We start from the raw sequence: 19430 nt of genomic DNA on the forward strand, positions 1-19430 counted from the left end.
TGTGAACATGCGCAATAACAGACTCGGCCTTCTAGTGGGAGACGCCCACAATCCCACAATCCTCTAGTTGCGTATTTCCGGTTTTTCTAACTCCGCCGTAAGTTGCGTTTTTATCTGTCGCACAGCCGTGTCCAGCGCCTCCAGGAGAAGTGGGCTTTTCTGTTCGTTGACGTTGTCGCCGTTCACTGTTTGGAATCACTGAAGTCTCGGGAGTCACCGCCGCTGCCATCAACATGTCGGTCCCAAGCGCCCTCATGAAACAACCGCCCATTCAGTCTACGGCTGGGGCCGTCCCAGTTCGCAATGAGAAAGGTACTGTGCTGAGCCGTTTTCCAGTCGGATCTTATCTCTTTCCTCAGCATACTTAAAACCTACCTATACAGACCACCCCAACCCCACCAACCCTTAATATTACCCTGCCCCGTGTTTCTTCGACTTTTCTCATCAAACTCGCCCCTAATCGCTTTGCTTAAAGGAAAAAAAAAACCCTACTTTCATCTCATCTTGTTCCTATTGCTTGTCTTCTGCCCTCACAGCAAGCATCCCTCCCCTCTTTCCTTGGACTCCACGTATAAATTATACTAATATACATAGTGAATACCTGCTTTTGCAGAGCGTCGTGCGGGATACAGCCCCTTTTTTGTTAAATATAGCCGTCTGTTTATGCTGCTTTTATAATTAACATTATTTTACGTGTCTGTCTCCCTCTACTGCATCACAAGCTCATAACGTCCTTGAGACAGGAACCAGGTCTTATTACACTTTTTATTCCTTTCAACCTAGGCAGTGACTGTATTAAATTGAATACAAACTTGTGTAAGGCAGTATTAAGAAATTCATATTGTAGATGCGAGACATGTAAAAAGAGGCACATTCTAAGCAGTGTGCAGTTTTTCACAACTGTGATTCCTGTCACATAGGTGATATAAACCAAACGATGTGGAAGGGCAGAGAAGGAATAATCTCTTCAAATTGGTGTAATCAAGGAAAGCTTCTTGAAGAAGGTAGCATATAAGTTGATCCTTAAAGGACGAATAGGATTCCAGGGCAGATAGAAGAAGGAACACTATATCTGTTTGGGGAGTTAAACTAAAGAGTATTTTTTCAAGGAGGATTTTGGAAAATAGTATCAGCTCTTTCTTTTTTTTTTTTTTTATTTTTTTTAATGTTTATTTTTTTGAGAGAGAGAGAGACATAGTGCAAAGAGGGGAGGAGCAGAGAGTGGGAGACACAGAATCAGGAGCAGGCTCCAGGCTCTGAGCTGTCAGTACAGAGTCCGACGTGGCCTTAACCCACGGACCGTGAGATCATGACCTGAGCCGAAGTCAGGAGCTCAAGTGACTGAGCCATCCAGGCACCCCTCTTTTTTGTATTTTAAATAAACTGTACCTACCCTTGTGCAGCTTGTCTTTATTTTTTAATTCAACGTGGCTTTTGACAAGTATGCTTTGATAATAGAGATCTAATTCATTTTAACTACTTAAGAATTCCATTGTGTAATTAGGCCAGTTTATTCCCTACTGAGGGGCAGTTGTTTTTTCTCCTGTTACAAACAGCGCTGTAGTTGTCATTCTTTTTTTTTTTTTAATTTTAATTTTTTAAATAATCTCTCACCCAACGTTGCCCTCAAACTCACGACTCCAAGATGAAGTCTCATGCTCCACTGACTGAGCCAGCTAGGCACCCCCTGTAGTTGTCATTCTTAAATGTGTCTCTTTAGTGCACTGTGTAAGAATTTCTCTAGGGTAGACTCCTAGAAGTTCATCATCAGTATAACTAGCTATTTTCTTTCTAAGTGGATTAATTTATTTTGAGAGAGGGGGAAGGGCAAAGAGATGGGGAGAAAGAAAATCTCAAACAGGCTCCGCACTGTCCGTGCAGAGCGAAACGTGGGGCTCGAACTCAGAAACTGTGAGATCACGACGTGAGTCGACGTCAAGAGTTGGACACAACCAACTGAGCCACCCAGGTGCCCCATAACTGGCCATTTCCAGTTGCTCTCCACGTGGGTTGTAAGAGCATTAAGAGTTTGTATTTCCCCATATATTCATCAATACACTTGATTGTATCAGGTTTTTTTTAATTTTGCCCATTCTAATGGGTATGAAATGATATCTCATTATTTTAATTTGCATTTCCCTAATTACTCGCAAGGCAAGGCATCTTCATATATTTATCAGTTCTCTAGGTTTTCTCTTCTCTGAATTACTTGTTTCTGTCATTTACGTATTTTCTACTTGGTTTGTTTTTCTATATCCCAAGTCTGTCATATCTGTTTCCCATTTTGTTTTGGTTTTTTGGCTTGTCTTTTCACTTTAATTTTGGACTTTTCTGTTTCATAGGCATTTTTAATTTTAGTGTTATCATATTTACCAACTTTATCTTTTATAGCTTGTGATGTTTGTATATTGTGTAAGAAATCCTTCCCTGGGGGCGCCTGGGTGGCTCAGTCGGTTAAGCGGCCGACTTCGGCTCAGGTCATGATCTTGCGCTCCGTGAGTTCAAGCCCCACGTTGGGCTCTGTGCTGACAGCTCAGAGCCTGGAGCCTGTTTCGGATTCTGTGTCTCCCTCTCTCTGACCCTCCCCCGTTCATGCTTTGTCTCTCTCTGTCTCAAAAATAAAAACGTTAAAAAAAAAATTAAAAAAAAAAATCCTTCCCTGTACTGAGATTATAGATATTCAAATTATATATATATATTTTAATGTTTTTATTATTTATTTTGAGAGAGAGACAGTGCAAGCAGAGGAGGGGGAGAGAGAGAATCCCGTGATGTCACTGCAGAGCCTGACATGGGGCTTGATCCCACAAACCGAACATGAGATCATGGCCTGAGCTGAAATCAAAAGTCAGACACCCAGAAGCCCCTAAAAATATTTTCTATCATCTAAGTGTTTGTATATACTAAATAGGATTGAATACACAATTGTGCAAGACAGACTGTAATTTAAAGAGCTTATTATTCAATAGGGATGTAAGTGTTTAAGATAGGTTTTTCACACTTGGGTCTTAATCCATCTGGAATTTTGTGTGTGTGGTGTCAGAGATCTAATTTTACTGTTTACCTTATGGTTAACCAGTTGTCCCTACTGCTCCATTGTTTGACTAGCCCATCCATTCTCCACTGCATTTTAATGTCGCTTCTGTAATATACCAAGCTCTTGTATGTAGGTTTGTCTGCTTTCTAATCTGCTCCATTGGTCTCTATGTATCCTCTGAGTCAATGACCTATTGTTTTAATTACTGTAAGTTGTTTTTTTTTAATTACTGTAAGTTTAAATAAGCCTTGCAATCTGATACAAAAACCCTCCCCCACTTCACCATTTTTTTCATTAAAACTTTATTTTTTAGATCAGTTTTAGGTTCACGTTTCCCATATACCCTCTGCCCCCACACAGGCACAGCCTTCTCCATTATCAACATCCCCTACCAAAGTGATATATTTTTGCAATTGCTGAATCTACATTGACACAGCATAATCACCAAAGCCCATAGTTTACATTAAGGTTTACTCTTGGCATTGTATCTTCTATGGGTTTAGACAAACATTTAGTGACCTACATCCATTATTATGGTATTGTACACAGTATTTTCACTGCCCTAAGCATTCTCTGTGCCCTGCCTATTCATCCCTCCCCCAGCCCAACCCTTGGCAACCACTGATCTTTTTACTGTCTCCATACTTTTGCCTTTTCCAGAATGTCATGTATTTGGAATCATAGAGTATGTAGCTTTTTCAGATGGGCTTCTTTCATATAGTAATATGTGTGTAAGTTTTCCCATGTCTTATGGCTTGATAGCTCATTTCCTTTTAGCACTGAATAATATTCCATTGTGTAGATATACCATAGTTTATTCATTCACCTAGAGAGGGACATCTTGGTTCCTTCCAAGTTTTGACAGTTATGAAAAAGCTTAAATAAATATCAGTGTGCAAGTTTTTGTGTGAACATTAGTTTTCAACACCTTTAGGTAAATACCAAGGAGTGCAATTGCTGCAGCATATGGTAAGAGTATGCTTAGTTTTATAAGAAACCACCGAAGTGGCTGTGCCATTTTGCATTCCCACCAAGAATGAATGAGCATTCTTGTTCTACATCCTCACCAGCCTTTGGTGCTATCAGAGCTCTGTAGTTTGGTTATTCTAATACATGTGCAGTGGTATCTCATTGTTTTATTTTGCATTCCCCTGATGACATATGATTTGAAGCAAATATGCTTATTTGCCATCTGTGTATCTTCTTTGGTGAGGTATGTTAAGGTGTTTGGCCTCACCTTGTTCTTCAGGATTCCCTTGGTTCTTTTTGACCTCCTATTTTTCCATGCAATTTTAGAATCAACCTGAGGACAACTGTGAATGGAATTGCCTTAAAATTACAGGTCATGCAGGGGCGCCTGGGTGGCGCAGTCGGTTAAGCGTCCGACTTCAGCCAGGTCACGATCTCGCGGTCCGTGAGTTCGAGCCCCGCGTCAGGCTCTGGGCTGATGGCTCGGAGCCTGGAGCCTGTTTCCGATTCTGTGTCTCCCTCTCTCTCTGCCCCTCCCCCGTTCATGCTCTGTCTCTCTCTGTCCCAAAAATAAATTAAAAACGTAGAAAAAAAAAAAAATTACAGGTCATGCAGGGGCGCCTGGGTGGCTCAGTCAGTTGAGCGTCCGACTTGGGCTCAGGTCATGATCTCATGGTTCGTGAGTTCGAGCCCCATGTCGGGCTCTGTGCTGACAGCTCAGGGCCTGGAGCCTGATTCGGATTCTGTGTCTCCCTCTCTCTCTGCTCCTCCCCTGCTCACACTCTGTCTCTCTCTCTCTCTCTCTCTCTCTCTCTCAAAAATAAAGATAAAAAAAATTAAAATTACAGGTCATGCATTTATTGATTGACTTGGGCACAGTTGTCATCTTCTCTCTTCCTTGAATAGGATATATTTCTCACTTATTTAGATCTTTTGGATCTTCCAATGTAATGATATATATTTCCTCTAAAAAACTTTGTAGATCATTTGTTGAATCTATTCCTTGGTATCTTATAGATTAGTTACTATTGTAAATAGTATTTATTTTAAGTTTATTTATTTACTTTGAGAGAGAGCGAGCACGTGAGTGTGCACACAAGTGGGAGAGAGGCAGAAGGAGAGAGAGAATCCCAAGCAGACTCCATGCTGTCAACACAGAGCCTGACTTGAGGCTCAATTTCACAAACTGAGATATGACCTGAGCCAAAATTAAGAGTCAGACGCTTAAATGACTAAGCCACACAGGCGCCCCTGTAAATAATATGTTTAAACTTTATTTTCTAATTTATGTAGCTAATGTACAGGTACGCTTATTTTTATCCAACATTTATTAAGCATTCTCCCTGAATTCATTTTTAGCTTGCCTGTTTGTTAATCTTTTATTTTCTACATAGATTATTATAGTCTGCAAATTGTGAGTTTTTTTTCCTTTTCAATCCTTACCTTTTGTCTCTTTTTCTTATTGCCCTAATTAGAACCATAATAAAATGTTGACTAGAAGGTGTGATAGGGACAATGTAAGGATGCCCACTGTTTTTTAAAGGAATGCTTCTAATTTATCATTAAGCATAATATCTGTTGTTAAGATTATGTAACTTAAAATACATAAACTTTAAATAATATGTTACAGGGCACCTGGGTGGCTCAGTCTGATTTTGGCTCAGGTCATGATCTCACATTTCCTGAGTCTGAGCCCCACATCAGGCTCTCTGATATCAGCACAGAGCCCACTTTGAATCCTCTGTCCCCCTCTCATTCTGCCCCTCCCCCACTTGCACATAGTCTCTCTCCCTCTCAAAAATAAATAGAAAATATTAAAAAAAAAAAAAAAAAGAATGGGGCACCTGGGTGGCTCAGTCGGTTAAGCGTCCGACTTCAGCTCAGGTCATGATCTCACAGCTCATGAGTTCAAGCCTCAGGCTCTGGGCTGACAGCTCGGAGCCTGGAGTCTGCTTCGGATTCTGGGTCTTCCTCTCTCTCTGCCCCCTCCTCCACTCATGCTCTGTCCCTCTCTGAAAAATAAAACAAATATTACAAAAAATAAAAAAGAAGAAAACACCATTAGATGAATAGATGGTTGGATAATGGCTCTCTTCTCCTGCTTCAACTCTTGTTTACCAGGAATACAGGGCTCTACCTGCAAAGGCAGAGGTTCAAGGACATTGGGAAAGAGGCTGCTGAAACATAATACATTATCTTTATCACCCAGGTGAGATTTCGATGGAGAAAGTGAAGGTAAAACGTTATGTGTCGGGAAAGAGGCCAGACTATGCCCCTATGGAGTCCTCAGATGAGGAGGATGAAGAATTTCAGTTCATCAAGAAAGCCAAAGAACAAGAAGCAGAGCCTGAGGAACAGGAGGAGGATTCATCCAGCGACCCTCGACTGCGGCGTTTGCAGAACCGTATTAGTGAAGATGTGGAAGAGAGGTAATGACTAGGGTTATGTTTCCCTGGACCTAAACCCCTACAGGTTACTTAACAAGAACAACAACAATAAGAGCTAGTACTTGAACAGTACTTACTATGTGCCAGACACTGTTCAAGTAAATTTCCTAATGTAATCTACCCAATAACCTTGTAAGGTATGTACTGTTATCCTAGTTTACAAATGAGGAAACTGAGGCACAAAGGGGTTAGGAAAATAACATGACCAAAGGTATATAACCAGCAAGTGGCAACCAGTAAACACGAGGTTACCTCTGGTCCAGAGGCCCAAATTAACTCACTAAGGAAATAGAAAGCACAAACCACTGGTTGGTTTGTTAAGAGGAGTCTTAAAATTTGAGAAATTGAATTAATCCACTCACTTGTTTTAAAGGCTAATGAGGGGAAATGACACTGATGAAGTAGGAAAAAAGGCCAGATGAATAAATGGTCTCATATAGGAAAGGGAGCCTCCCATTGAAGGATTTTGTATGTTGTGAGTTAATTGAGACATTACCTTACAAAGTAAACCAGACGTCTCAAACTTTCATAGTTCATATTGTCTTAGGAATTTTCTCAGAGAGCCCCCAGGCCTAAACAGTTTTGTTTATTAAGTAGTTAGATCCAAATAATTTCTAAAAATTCACATTTTAACATTTAAAGCCATTTGCAAAATACAATACACACAAAAGAAGGAACATTTTTATTTCATTCTTTTTTTTTTTTTTACTGTTTCAATTTTCTTTATTTTTTTATTGTTGAGAGAGATAGAGCATGAGCGGGAGAGGGGCAGAGTGGGAGACAGAGAATCCAAAGCAGTCTCCAGGCTCCAGGCTGTCAGCACAGAGCCCGATGTGGGGCTCAAACTCACAGACCGTGAGATCATGACATGAGCTGAAATCGGATGCTTAACTGAGCCACGCACATGCCCCAAGTTTTTATTTCATTCTTACATAACCATAATCACTTATTAGTGGGGTTTGTGTGCCTTTTGGACACTGACAACTTCTCCAACTTTGGAATCAGAATGGCAATGTCACTCTCATATCCTGTACCATATTGATCTTCTTGGAGTACTTGCTTTTTAATACAGGAGTCCCCAAAAATCCAGTTTCACAAAGATGCAGTGTCACTGAAAAGAAACCTAGTGTGATCTAATGTTGAAACCGAACCACCTGGAGCTATAAATCAATCCCAGCACATCCATATGTTCGTTACAGTGCCTCATGATGCCTCAGCTTACATTTAATGTTTTAATCCAACTTGACTATTTACTCTGACACTTTGTTGTTTTGTTTTGGTTTTTTGTGGGGGGTTTTTTGAGCACTTTGAATTGCAAATGCTATATCTGTATTGGTTTAATTATGGTTGGTTGGTTGGTTTTTATTTAAATTCAAGTTAGTTAACATATAGTGTAGTATCGGTTTCAGGAGTAGAATTCACTGATTTATCACTTACATACCACACTCAGTGCTCATCCCAACAAGTGCCCTCCTTAATGCTCATCACCCATTTAGCCCATCCCCCCACCCAACACCCCTCCAGCAACCCTCAGTTTGTTCTCTGTATTTAAAAGTCTCTTATGGTTTGCCTCCCTCTCTTATTTTTCCTTCTCTTCCATTATGTTCATCTGTTGTATTTCTTAAGTTAAATTACACATATGAATGAAATCATACGATATTTGTCTTTCTCTGACTTATTTTGCTTGACATAGTATACTCTAGTTCCTGACACTTAAAATTAGTTTCTTTTATTTGTACCTCAGTTTCCCCCTCTCAAGACTTAAGTTGTTTTTTGTTTGTTTTTTTTTAATTCTTATTTTAATTCCAGTTAGTTAACATACAGTGTTACATTAGTTTCAGGTATACAATATAGTGATTCAACACTTCCATACATCACTCCATGTTCATCATGACAAGTGCACTCCTTAATCCCCATCACCTATTTAACCCCATACCTCCAAACTCCTCCCCTTTGGTAACCATCAGATTGTTCTCTATAATTAAGAGTCTGTTTCTTGCTTTGTATATTATTTTTTCCCTTTGCTTATTTGTGTTGTTTCTTAAATTCCGCATGAGTGAAACCATATGATATTTAAGACTTCAGTACCAATAAAAGCAAACATCATATCCAGGTGCTCTATGAGTAAGGAATGTGGTTGGTGCTCTTTCGTTTTTGTGATATTGGTGTTACACCTGAAGATGCTGTATTTCAGATTGGCTCGCCATCGGAAAATAGTGGAACCTGAAGTGGTAGGAGAAAGTGACTCAGAAGTAGAAGGAGATGCGTGGCGCATGGAACGAGAAGATAGCAGTGAAGAAGAAGAGGAAGAAATTGATGATGAGGTATAAAAAAGGAAAATGGAAAATTCTTTCTAGTTCCAAGAAAAAGTTGGGGCCTATTCTTTTTGAGGTCCCAAAGGCACAAGCTTACTGCTTTTGGCAGGATTCTGATCCAGTGTTCCCTATTGGTTGGAAATAGAGTTGAAAATAAAATAGTCCTGGGTGCCTGGGTGGCTCATTCTTTTAAGCATCTGACTTCAGCTCTGGTCATGATCTCACAGCTTGTGAAGTCCCACATCGGGTGAGCTCAAGTCCTGCTTTGGGTGAACCTTGCTTCTCTCTCTCTCTTTCTCTCTCTCTCTTTCTCTCTCTCTCTCTCTCTCTCTCTCTCTCTCTCTGCTTCTTGCGGGATTCTCTCTCTTTCCCTCTCTTTCTCTCTCTGCCCCTCACTCACTTGTACCCTCTCTCTCACACACACATACACACAAAGAAAATGGTGCTATGTTGTATTTACTAGTATCAGAATTTGTTAAGGTTGATGAGGGAAAAATTAAAAGCTGCCTTAGAGCACAGGTCATTGGGCTGACTGACTTGGACATATAACTTGATAGGAAATAGAGCGGCGCCGTGGCATGATGCGTCAGCGAGCACAGGAGAGAAAAAATGAAGAGATGGAAGTCATGGAGGTGGAAGATGAGGGACGTTCTGGGGAGGAGTCAGAATCAGAATCTGAGTATGAAGAGTACACCGACAGTGAAGATGAGATGGAGCCTCGCCTTAAGCCTGTCTTCATTCGAAAGTAAGTATCTCACAAACCAGGCCTGAGCTACTACTTTCCAGGTCTAAGGATAGAAGCCTCTTTTCTACCTCATGCTTTTCTGAAATGTAAGCACCAAGCGAAAGTGTTCTACCGAATTCCCTACCTGTGCAGAATATTTGCTGAGGAATATCTTGGAGGTAGCAGAGAGCCCGAGTTGATTTTCACATCTCCCTTTCCAGTTAAAGAGCACAAAATTAAACTTGAAGAGTAAATTCCTGTTCCTTTCCTAATGTCGAGAAATCCTACTACTTACAGTCTGGCAGGTTCCTTACTATTCAGGCAGTTCTCAAAAATGAATGGAATTGTGATGCTGTAAATACCTGAGGAGACTACCAGTTTTGGCTCGTTGCAAATAATAGAGCCAGTGATTGTTGGGCTTTTTCTGATTTGGATGGGACTTGAGTTTGAGGACAAAGAGCTCCACGCTAAGGGCTTTGGGCAATTAACAGGACCTCTGTGCTGCAGGAAGGACAGAGTAACAGTTCAAGAACGTGAGGCTGAAGCATTGAAACAAAAGGAGCTGGAGCAGGAAGCAAAACGCATGGCTGAGGAGAGGCGCAAGTACACACTCAAGGTACTGGGAGTGGCTGTGAGGATTGCACACAAGGAGGAGTATGCTTAGGTTTGTCTGAGGAAAACAAGGAAGTCCAGCAGTTAAATCGTTCTCCTTACCCAGATTGTAGAAGAGGAGACCAAGAAAGAACTGGAGGAGAACAAGCGGTCCCTGGCTGCCCTAGATGCTCTCAATACTGATGATGAAAATGATGAGGAAGAATATGAGGCATGGAAAGTTCGGGAGCTAAAGAGAATCAAGAGGGACAGAGAAGATCGAGAAGCGTGAGTAATAAGATGGGCATAGAGTTTGATACCGCTAATGGGACAGATTCCTAGTAGGGTAGCTGTAAGACTCAACACCTACTGTGAGTTCCATTCTCACTTTAGGGTTCCTGCAACTGGGTGAGTTTCCCATAATTAGAAAGTGGCTTATTACAATAAAATCAGGGAAAAGAAACACTTTTCTTGGTGTTTCTCTATGATAGAGTGCCAGCCAATACTGCCTGTAGTTTCATAGTAGACACACACAAGTTACTCACTATTATCAGTTACAAAAACCCAACCCAAAATTTGGTGACTTGAAACAATTGATTATTCCTCACAGTTTTGGAGTTTGGCTAAAGAGTTCCTCTGCTGGTTTCACCTGGTCTCTCTTACACAGTTGTATCCAGCTAGAGGACTTACTGGGCTAGAAAGTCCAAAATGGCTTCATGCACATGTCCATTAGTTAATCCTGACTACCAGCTAGAATGCCTCACTTCTTCAGTGGGCTAGATTGGCTTCCTTATGTAACAGTCTCATGGCAGTATTCCAAGAGGGTAAAGGGGGAAACTGACCTCTTTGAGGCACGCGTGTCATTTCTGCAAAGGGGCATGCATAACGGTGAGGGGAAGAATTTGTGGCATTTAAGTAATCTACCACATTCCCTGTTGTTAGAGTAGAATCATTTCTGAGCTGCATCACCCATTCTTAAACATTACTAGGAATGAGAGTAATCCCAGATTGCAAAGGGAAACCATCACTAGAAAACTCTGTCCTCAGCCTGCAGTTCCTAAGATTTTTATCCTGGATTTCAAGGGATCCATGTACCCTTTAAAACTGTATACAACATTATGTGTACATTTGTATTTTTCTGGAGGGAGGGGATCTTTGACCCCTTCTCCCAAAAAGGTTTATTTCATAGCAATCTACTTAATGATGGTTAACCCTTGGTTTGTGACATGTAAGTATATATAGGACTACTAAAGAAATACCAGTAAAATCTTAATACAAGTTAAATTTGGATTTTTTTTAAGCCAAGTAGGCTTTTTAGGGAGGGGAAATTAATAACTTTGCAAAATCAAGCAGTAATAGTATGCCTGAACCTTTAAAGGTTAGAATCAACTTTTGGAAGTTTGCAATAATGAAGACTACATCAACTTTTTATATCTTGGTCTCCTGATCTGATTTCCTAACAGGCAATGACTAGAATTGAAGAAAGTAAATAGTGCTTGAAAGGAGATGAGACTGCGTTATATTCAGATAATTGAGTCTTTCTGAAACTGGAATGGTACTGACAGTTTTGTTTTCTTCACAGTCTTGAGAAGGAGAAAGCAGAAATTGAACGAATGCGAAACCTGACTGAGGAAGAGAGGCGAGCTGAGCTTCGGGCAAATGGCAAAGTCATTACCAACAAAGCTGTGAAGGGCAAATATAAGTTCTTACAGAAGTATTATCACCGGGGTGCCTTCTTCATGGTAAGAAATGAAAAGGGAATGGGAAGGTTGGTCTGTAGAAATAACTCCAAACCTGTGAGTTCTTTTTTCCCTCCAAGAATAAACTGTCTTGGGATGTTACTTTCACTTGCCAATGGTCAATTTTCTCAGTTACTTTTTGCGTCTGAAGAATATAAACCCAATAGGAAAAACGATTTGGCAGCAGGATTTTAGAAGTAGCAGCAACTATTCTCTTTTGGCTCCCACTCTCAGGAGGAAATGATGTAATAGAAGAATTGAGGAACTGAAATACCGAGATAGTGATCTAAATAGATACATCCTAGACTGTTTAGATTCCCACAACCAATTAGATATCACTGTTCATAGCCAAGTGAGAAATTTTGCTTATGCAAAAATCATGCCCTGCAAATAGCTTTACATTGACTCATATTTGGATGCAAAAATTTAATTCACTTCATTCTGAGCTGACAGGAAATGACTTAAACCTAACTAACCAAAAAATGGTTAACCAACCATTATGTATAATATCAACAAGATTTTGTTCTTCATATAAAGACTAAGGCCAGTAATAGAGTCTCTTAATCCTATAAAGTGATGAAGACTTCTTCCAAATTATTTATATTATACCAGTGATAATTCCTTAATGGAGACATGTCAGAAAAAGAGAATGGGAGAACTGATTGCATTTATTAACATAGTACCATGTGGTTTGTTAAATTATTTCCTGACGCTAAAGGAGTTTGTATCAAAAAGCTTTTTCAGGGGTGCCTGGGTGGTTCAGTTGGTTAAGCATCTAACTTAGGCTCAGGTCATGATCTCACAGTTCATGCGTTCGAGCCCTGCATCAGACTCTGTGCTGACAGCTCACAGCCTGGAGCCTACTTCGAATTCTGTATCTGCCTTTCTCTCTCTGCTCCTCCCCCCTGCCTGCCTCTCTCTCTCTCTCTCTCTCTCTCAAAAATAAACATTAAAAAAAAAATTTTTTTAAAGTAGTTTTTTCAAATGCTGTATATCAAACCCTAAATATCCTCCATTATAGCTAAATCCCTGCCTTTCACTGTAGACAACCAGTAAAATTTTCAGACTTCAGTGGAGGTTTCCTTATTCCCCTCCAAAATCAGTTTCAGTCTATTCAGCAGGAAATGTTTGCTTATTGTATAGTTTTCCAGCCCATGTAGTTGTTTTTTTTTTTTTTAAGTTTTATTTTTTTTATTTATTTTTTGGGAGAGAGAGGACAAGCAAGCATGGGAGGGGCAGAGAGAATCCCACGCAGGCTCCACAGTCAGTGCAGAGCCCAATACAGGGCCTGAACTCATGACCGTGAAATCATGACCTGAGCTGAAATCAAGAGTCAGACACTTAGCCAACTGAGCCTTCCAGGGTGCCCCGCCCATGTAAATTTCTAGATTGGAGTCTATGGAAATTATGAATTTCTCTAAGGCTGTTTTGGAAGAGCCTGTTCTCCTGGTACTTGGTGTGAAGTGGAGCCTCATCTCAGCTCTGGCACGGGAGTGGGGGCCCCAGGGCAGGCCCCAGGAACAGAGTGCTCTGGCTGACACAATATAATTTGGAGCCATTACAATATATTGTATGTAGGACACTACTGTGGAGCTCTTAATATGCAGAATTTTACATAGTATGAATGCTAACCATTTTTACGATGATGCTATTCATATAATATATAATACTTGCTAAACAAAATTATGAAGCATTGCTGACTAAGATACATAAGGAAAGGGTTACATGAAAGTCTTTTGGTTCACATATTCAATAAACTCTTCTTATCTGGATAAGGAGAGTGAGGAGAGTGAAGTTAAAATATCTTCTGAGATTGAGAGACTCTCCACCCTAACAAGGAGAAAAGTAGATCTCACAAAAACTGTCTGTCTTATCTTTAAAGCCTTTCTATAGCTGAAGAGAAAAGAATACTCCAAAAGTGTGTATGGTTAAAGGACTCACTCTTACACAAAGTTGTCCTTAACCAAGATGGTGCTGTTTTAATTCCTTCAGCACGTTTGTAATTTGTATCATAACATTATGGTTTTAACTAACAGGTTGATGTGAAACTATTCTCTATAGTTATTTTATAGTTAATTAAATAACCTTTTGAGCATTTACTATGTAAATGGCACTGCTGGTTTTTTTTGTTTTGTTTTGAGGTAGACTCCATGCCCAACATAGGGCTTGAACTCACGACCTTGAGATAAGAACTGAGCCAGCCAGGCACCTTAAGAGCACTACTGTTTAACACTGCTAGAGGATATGTAATTCGTGCCCCTCAGATGGCTTACAACCTAAAAATGGGGCTAAGGCAAATATATACTGTACTATAACAAAAGGACAAGCGAAAATACTGTGGGACTTCTGAAGAGGGAGAGGTTTTATTTTGTAGATGGAAAAGAGTAAAGGAGGTGACATTTAAGATGTGTAAACTTTCTGACTTGTATAGTAGGAAGACATTCCAGGTGAATGGACTAGGAGGGGAGGCAAAAAGTATCATCTATAAAGGGAAGTTGCAAGGAGAGGTAGATTAAAGCTATATAGTATTTGGCCTTGACTATTACAGAGTTGTGCATATTTAACAAAACAGAGAACCACTGAAAGTTTGTGACTGTGGCAAATGTATAAGAGTGTTTTAGGAAAAAAATCTAGTCGCAGTGTGTAAGATTGATTCCAAGAAAACACTATACCCCAGATAATGGGAACTTATAGGAAGTGGTGGGGCACCTGGGTGGCTCAGTCCGGTGAGTGTCTGACTGATTTCAGGGTCATGAGATGGGAGTCCCACATTGGGTTCCGTGCTGAGCATGGAGCCCACTTGAGATTCTCTCTCCCTCTCTCTGTCCCTGCCTCCCCCCACTCTCTTGCTCTCTCTCTAAAAAATGGGTGATGGGCATTAAGGAGGGCATTTGCTGGGATGAGTACTAGATGTTATATGTAAGTGATGAATCACTGAAATCTACTCCTGAAATCATTATTACATTATATGTTAACTAACTTGGATTCAAATTAAAAAAAAAAAATTGGCAACTCATTGTGCACAAAGATTACTCAAATTTTTAATTTGGGTAATTAAGAAAATGTTCCTACTAATGGAAGAAGCTAGAAAGAGATTGGTTTGGAAAGGTTAGGGAAATGATTTTCGCTTTAGATGTGAGTCTGAAGTCCCATCCGAATATCCAAGGTAAGATATATAATGGGCAGCAGAAAATTCAGGAGCAGACATTAGGAGCCTGTAGAGGCTTCTACAGAGTCAGAGTTATGACTGAATGAACATACTGAGTTCAGAGAATATAGCCAACCTTCAGGAAATGTTTACATTTAGGAAAGAAAAAGACAACACAAAGGGAAAAAGAAGTATCATCTCCTCAACTAGATGTAAGCTCTTGAAGAATAGGTTCTGTACCTTCTTTGTATCCCTTGTGGCTTAATAAATTTGTGATTTGAATATATGGGAAATAACCACAAGATTAATAAGATTCTTTTCTACAGGATGAGGATGAAGAAGTATACAAGAGAGATTTCAGTGCACCTACTCTGGAGGATCATTTCAACAAAACCATTCTTCCCAAAGTCATGCAGGTAATGGGGTACCTTAAGAACAAGCAAGAGAGAAGTAATGTATTGAGGGCTGGGACATGATATTTGGTGGTATAAGTCATCATCATCTATCTTTCTTTCAGGTCAAGAACTTCGGGCGCTCTGGTCGCACCAAATACACCCACCTTGTGGATCAGGACACCACCTCTTTTGACTCAGCATGGGGCCAAGAGAGTGCCCAGAACACAAAGTTCTTTAAACAAAAGGCAGCTGGGGTACGAGATGTATTTGAACGGCCATCTGCCAAGAAGCGGAAAACTACTTAGAGTTCAACTATTTATTCTTCCGGCTGTGGAACACAAGGGGACATCTTAGCATCTGGTCCTTGATTTGATGTTACTGTTATTTACATGGCCCCTATATCCAGCCTATTGGACCTACTGCCATACTTGTGACACTAGGTAACCCAGTCTTTGAAGGTGCTTTGTGAGGTTTGGACTCATGCTGAGAAACCCACAGAAAAGCACTATCCAGGTAGGATTAGAGGCTCCCCACTTAAAACCATTTCTGAGAAATCTTAGGTTTCATCACATCTCTGCCTTCCTTCCCAAATTCACTTGGGACTATTCCAGGTTTCTTTTTCCAGCCTCTTAGCTTGGGTTAGAAACATGGGCATGTAAGTGGACAATGCTACCTTATAGGAAATCTAATCTCACAGATAGCTGTTTTGAGTTTTTGGTTGGAGTCAGTTTTTCTAAGTGAACATATTTTTTGATCCATTTATGTGTGTGTGTCAAGAAATAAAAGAATCATACACGAAGGTTTTTTATGATACTGGAAATGTGCAGGCTAACAAGAATCTACCTATTAAGTAAAATAAAAGCAGAGAATTGTTGGGCTGAGTGTTTTACATTTTGATCATCACCTTTGCTCTCAGAAACAAACTCAGATGCTAGATAGGCTATATTCTAAGTGGCACCCAGACTTACTCCATGAGCAGAAATATGTATGGTTCTCCTTGCTCTAAACTACAGCTGTATTTAGAACAAAAGTTGATGCATGAAATGAGGAAGCGAAGTACTTACCAGTATCTTCTCCATGCCCAGCTTCTGTATCAAGGATGGCACAGTGCTCTCCCAGTTGCAATGTAATGACATCATGCTACACTTAATTTCAGTGATTTTCCACTTAATATTTACTACATAACCACCCTGTACATGGCAGAGCACTAGGAGTCAGGAGTTGTAAGGAATGACATTTAATCAGTGGGAAGGCTATTTCTCAATTACATAAAAAAATGAGAAGGCCAACGTCTTTTTACAATCTTTTAAAATGCCCCACTGGGAGAAACACTCAAATTTCTAAATGTCCTAAAATAAAAATAAGAGTATAAATTACTATGAGGTAATAAACCCATAAAGATGAGTATAGGTCACTTGTGTGGGTGCCAGAGAGGGATACAACCTAAGAGTTCCCCTAGACCCAAAATGAGACTAGCCATTGAAAGTTTATTTTGAGAGAATGCGTCCCCATGCACACACATGAGCAGAGGAGAGGGAGAAGAGAAGGAGAGAAAGAATCCCAAGCAGGCTCTTTGCTGTGTGCGTGAAGCCGATGATGGGGCTCAATCTCACAAACCATGAGATCATGACCTGAAGCAAAATCAAGAATCAGCAACCAGGCACCCCAAGACATTTACATTCTTTTAAGAACATGTTTATAGCTATTTGAGTGTCTACTCTGAGGCAGACACTAAGCTTTTTACATTCACCAACTCATAGGTTCTAAATCTATTCAGGGGCGCCTGGGTGGCTCGGTCGGTGAAGTGGCTGACTTCGGCTCAGGTCATGATCTCACAGTTTGTGAGTTTGAGCCCTGCGTCAGGCTCTGTTCACAGCTCAAGCCTGGAGCCTGCTTTGGAATCTGTATTCTTTCTATCTGCCTCTCCCCAGCTCATGTTTTCAAAAATGAATAAACGTTTAAAAAAAATTTTAAACTCTATCAGGTATGTATCATTTTACAGTTGAAGCAGCTCAGCAAGTGAAATGGTCTTCGCTCCAGGATAGAAAATGGAATGTAAGGTAGTGTTAACAGTGGCTCAGAATTCAAATACTAAATCAACTTCATAAAGTCTTTCATAGATTAATTCTGTATAAGATCTAAGCTTTGATCTCTTCTATTGCACTTACCATGTTTCTACCTCAGTATTTAAATTCTTAATTCAGTGGCTTATGAACAAGACTAGTGGCTTACATCTATATACTGTGGCTCCTTAGCAAGTACTGCTCTTTGAGTTATTCGTAAACCACTGTAGAAACCATGCCATGGGCTTCAGCAATTTTGCTGAGACTCCAAATATACCTTGAATACTATTTAGCTAGTTAGATGAGTTGAGTTTGGCCTGCCACCTAGCATCTGCATGTGAACATGAGGTCATGAGGTATTTTTCTATACTGATCCTTCATATAATTTCATGAAATCCTGGGGGGATGAGGGGAGTTGCTTAAATTCAGTTATATTCCAACATGTAAATTTGCTACAATAAATTACAGTATGATACATATAGCACTTGATCCAAGATAATTGCAAAATAAGAATAAGTCTTTATTGAAATAAAATAATCCAGTGAGTGGGTCTGAGAAGGCAAAGATCAGTTGGTTAAGGCAATAAGAGCCTCTACCACATTGCCCATGTGTTCCCTCAAGCTCCGTTCTGCTGCTGCTCGTGAGATCTCCATCTCTGTCATCTGCAGGAAAAGGATCAATGATGTTACCCAAGCCTCTTCTGGAGTATTAAAATGCCACCAAGACTTGCTGACTCTACTTGTTTCAGTAAACAACCCCAATTCAGCAATGTAAACTCCTCTGCCCATACACTAGTTAAGCATTACTACTCACTATCAGCTCCAGATCTTCCTTCTTAATGGTGACTTTGGCCAGTTCCTTCTCCCTGCAAATATTCATGTACATTAATCCTCCTTCTCTAAACTCACCAGTCTTCACCATCCCAGGAAGGATCATTCCCAGCTGTGCCTTCCAAATAAATGACTTCTGACAAACACTGTTGAGTGAAAACACAAAATGACTTCCACTCCCTCACCTAACACCCCCTTCCCCTCCTGTCTGGAATCTAGGAGAGGCAGCAGGGACTGTCAGGAGGCCTTTCCTTCCAACCGACACGAGAGTAAAGCTGAAACCTTATATATGCAGGAACTGGTGACAGAGTTGAAGAACAGTACAAGGTATAAAGGCTTAACGATGCCTTTATTTTTGTATGGGGGAAAGAGATGAACTGGTAGGGCTGGCTGCACGTAGGTAAACTTACCGCTCCTGTTTGGCTTTCTGCTCCCGGGATCTTCTGTCTCCAATCACGGACATCGCCTATGGGGGGAAAAATATCTGGTTACTGCTCTGCTACCCACAATTGCTAACAATCTAAAAAGCCAGTAATAAGCGGGTCAGGGGGTCCATTCGCGATGACGAGTGTATCAGGAAGCAAGGCCTAGGTTTAATTCAATTCTGTCCACCTTAAACCCAATCTTCGTCAAGCTCCTTTGCAAGCGGAGGGCTCTAATGACGGTTTCCCTTTTGCCTTCTCTCGCCAACTAGATGGGGTCCCCGTCTTGGGAGCGAGGATCACAGTTACAACCTAAGAGGCCCCTCCGCTCTCTGCCCACCCAAACACGCTCACGGCCAACCTCACCGTCTCCAGATTGGAACTCTGGATCTCCTTCTCCTCCGCGTAGTCGGTGACTCGCTCCAAGTCCGCCGCACCGCTGTCATGCTTCCGTGGCTTCTCCGGAGGCCGCTCCGGGCCGCTGGTTTCAGTCTCCAACTCAAGCTCCACATCCCCCTCGGTAGCCATACTGATCCCACCGTGCTGCCGCAAAGGCCCCGCCCCACCTCACGAAGACTTCCGGTAACTGCCCCGAAACTTCCGCCCGGAGAGGACGAGGCGGGGCTGGCTTCGGGCCACACCTTCATTAATGTTTTGGATTCTAGAAGCTTCAGCCAGGACAACAGGTCGTCTCTCGGACTTCCTTCCAGTGTTCTAGTATTGTTTCCTCCAAGGCCCTCTCCCACACCT

The 19430-nt window shown here is 40.9% G+C and overlaps 2 protein-coding genes across 3 annotated transcripts; one reads left to right on the top strand and one right to left on the bottom strand.

The window, feature by feature from the left end:
- The first annotated feature begins 68 nt into the window (after positions 1-68).
- On the top strand, positions 69-16243 carry MFAP1 (microfibril associated protein 1). The gene is made up of 9 exons (XM_019442303.2): positions 69-312; positions 6216-6435; positions 8648-8777; positions 9326-9513; positions 10000-10108; positions 10211-10371; positions 11666-11825; positions 15297-15386; positions 15488-16243. The coding sequence occupies exons 1-9, from the start codon at positions 234-236 to the stop codon at positions 15668-15670; spliced, it is 1320 nt and encodes a 439-aa protein (XP_019297848.1). The 5' UTR covers positions 69-233; the 3' UTR covers positions 15671-16243.
- On the bottom strand, positions 15670-19340 carry HYPK (huntingtin interacting protein K). Of its 2 annotated transcripts, none has more exons than XM_019442308.2 (4): positions 19047-19340; positions 18669-18724; positions 18337-18404; positions 15670-18090 (listed from the first exon to the last, which is right to left on the bottom strand). In XM_019442308.2, the coding sequence occupies exons 1-4, from the start codon at positions 19206-19208 to the stop codon at positions 17891-17893; spliced, it is 486 nt and encodes a 161-aa protein (XP_019297853.1). In that variant the 5' UTR covers positions 19209-19340; the 3' UTR covers positions 15670-17890. The 2 variants fall into 2 exon arrangements, with proteins under 2 accessions (XP_019297853.1, XP_019297854.1); XM_019442309.2 differs by lacking the exon at positions 18337-18404 and adding an exon at positions 18242-18293 and having other exon boundaries at positions 17928-18090; positions 19047-19333.
- Between the last annotated feature and the right edge of the window lie 90 nt (positions 19341-19430).

This window comes from Panthera pardus, unplaced genomic scaffold, assembly GCF_024362965.1.
Source record: "Panthera pardus isolate Hobbes unplaced genomic scaffold, ASM2436296v1 HiC_scaffold_24, whole genome shotgun sequence".
Classification (NCBI taxonomy): Eukaryota; Metazoa; Chordata; class Mammalia; order Carnivora; family Felidae; genus Panthera; species Panthera pardus.

Excerpts from the sequence above, each read along its gene's own strand:
- HYPK (XM_019442308.2), bottom strand. The coding sequence starts at position 19,208 with ATGGCTACCGAGGGGGATGTGGAGCTTGAGTTGGAGACTGAAACCAGC. Across the intron at positions 18,405-18,668 it reads CAGAAAGCCAAACAGGAGCG|TGTTTGTCAGAAGTCATTTA; the intron begins GTAAGTTTACCT and ends TTCACTCAACAG. Across the intron at positions 18,091-18,336 it reads TCCTGGGATGGTGAAGACTG|ATGACAGAGATGGAGATCTC; the intron begins GTGAGTTTAGAG and ends CTTTTCCTGCAG.
- MFAP1 (XM_019442303.2), top strand. The coding sequence starts at position 234 with ATGTCGGTCCCAAGCGCCCTCATGAAACAACCGCCCATTCAGTCTACG. Across the intron at positions 313-6,215 it reads CCCAGTTCGCAATGAGAAAG|GTGAGATTTCGATGGAGAAA; the intron begins GTACTGTGCTGA and ends TTTATCACCCAG. Across the intron at positions 11,826-15,296 it reads ACCGGGGTGCCTTCTTCATG|GATGAGGATGAAGAAGTATA; the intron begins GTAAGAAATGAA and ends TCTTTTCTACAG.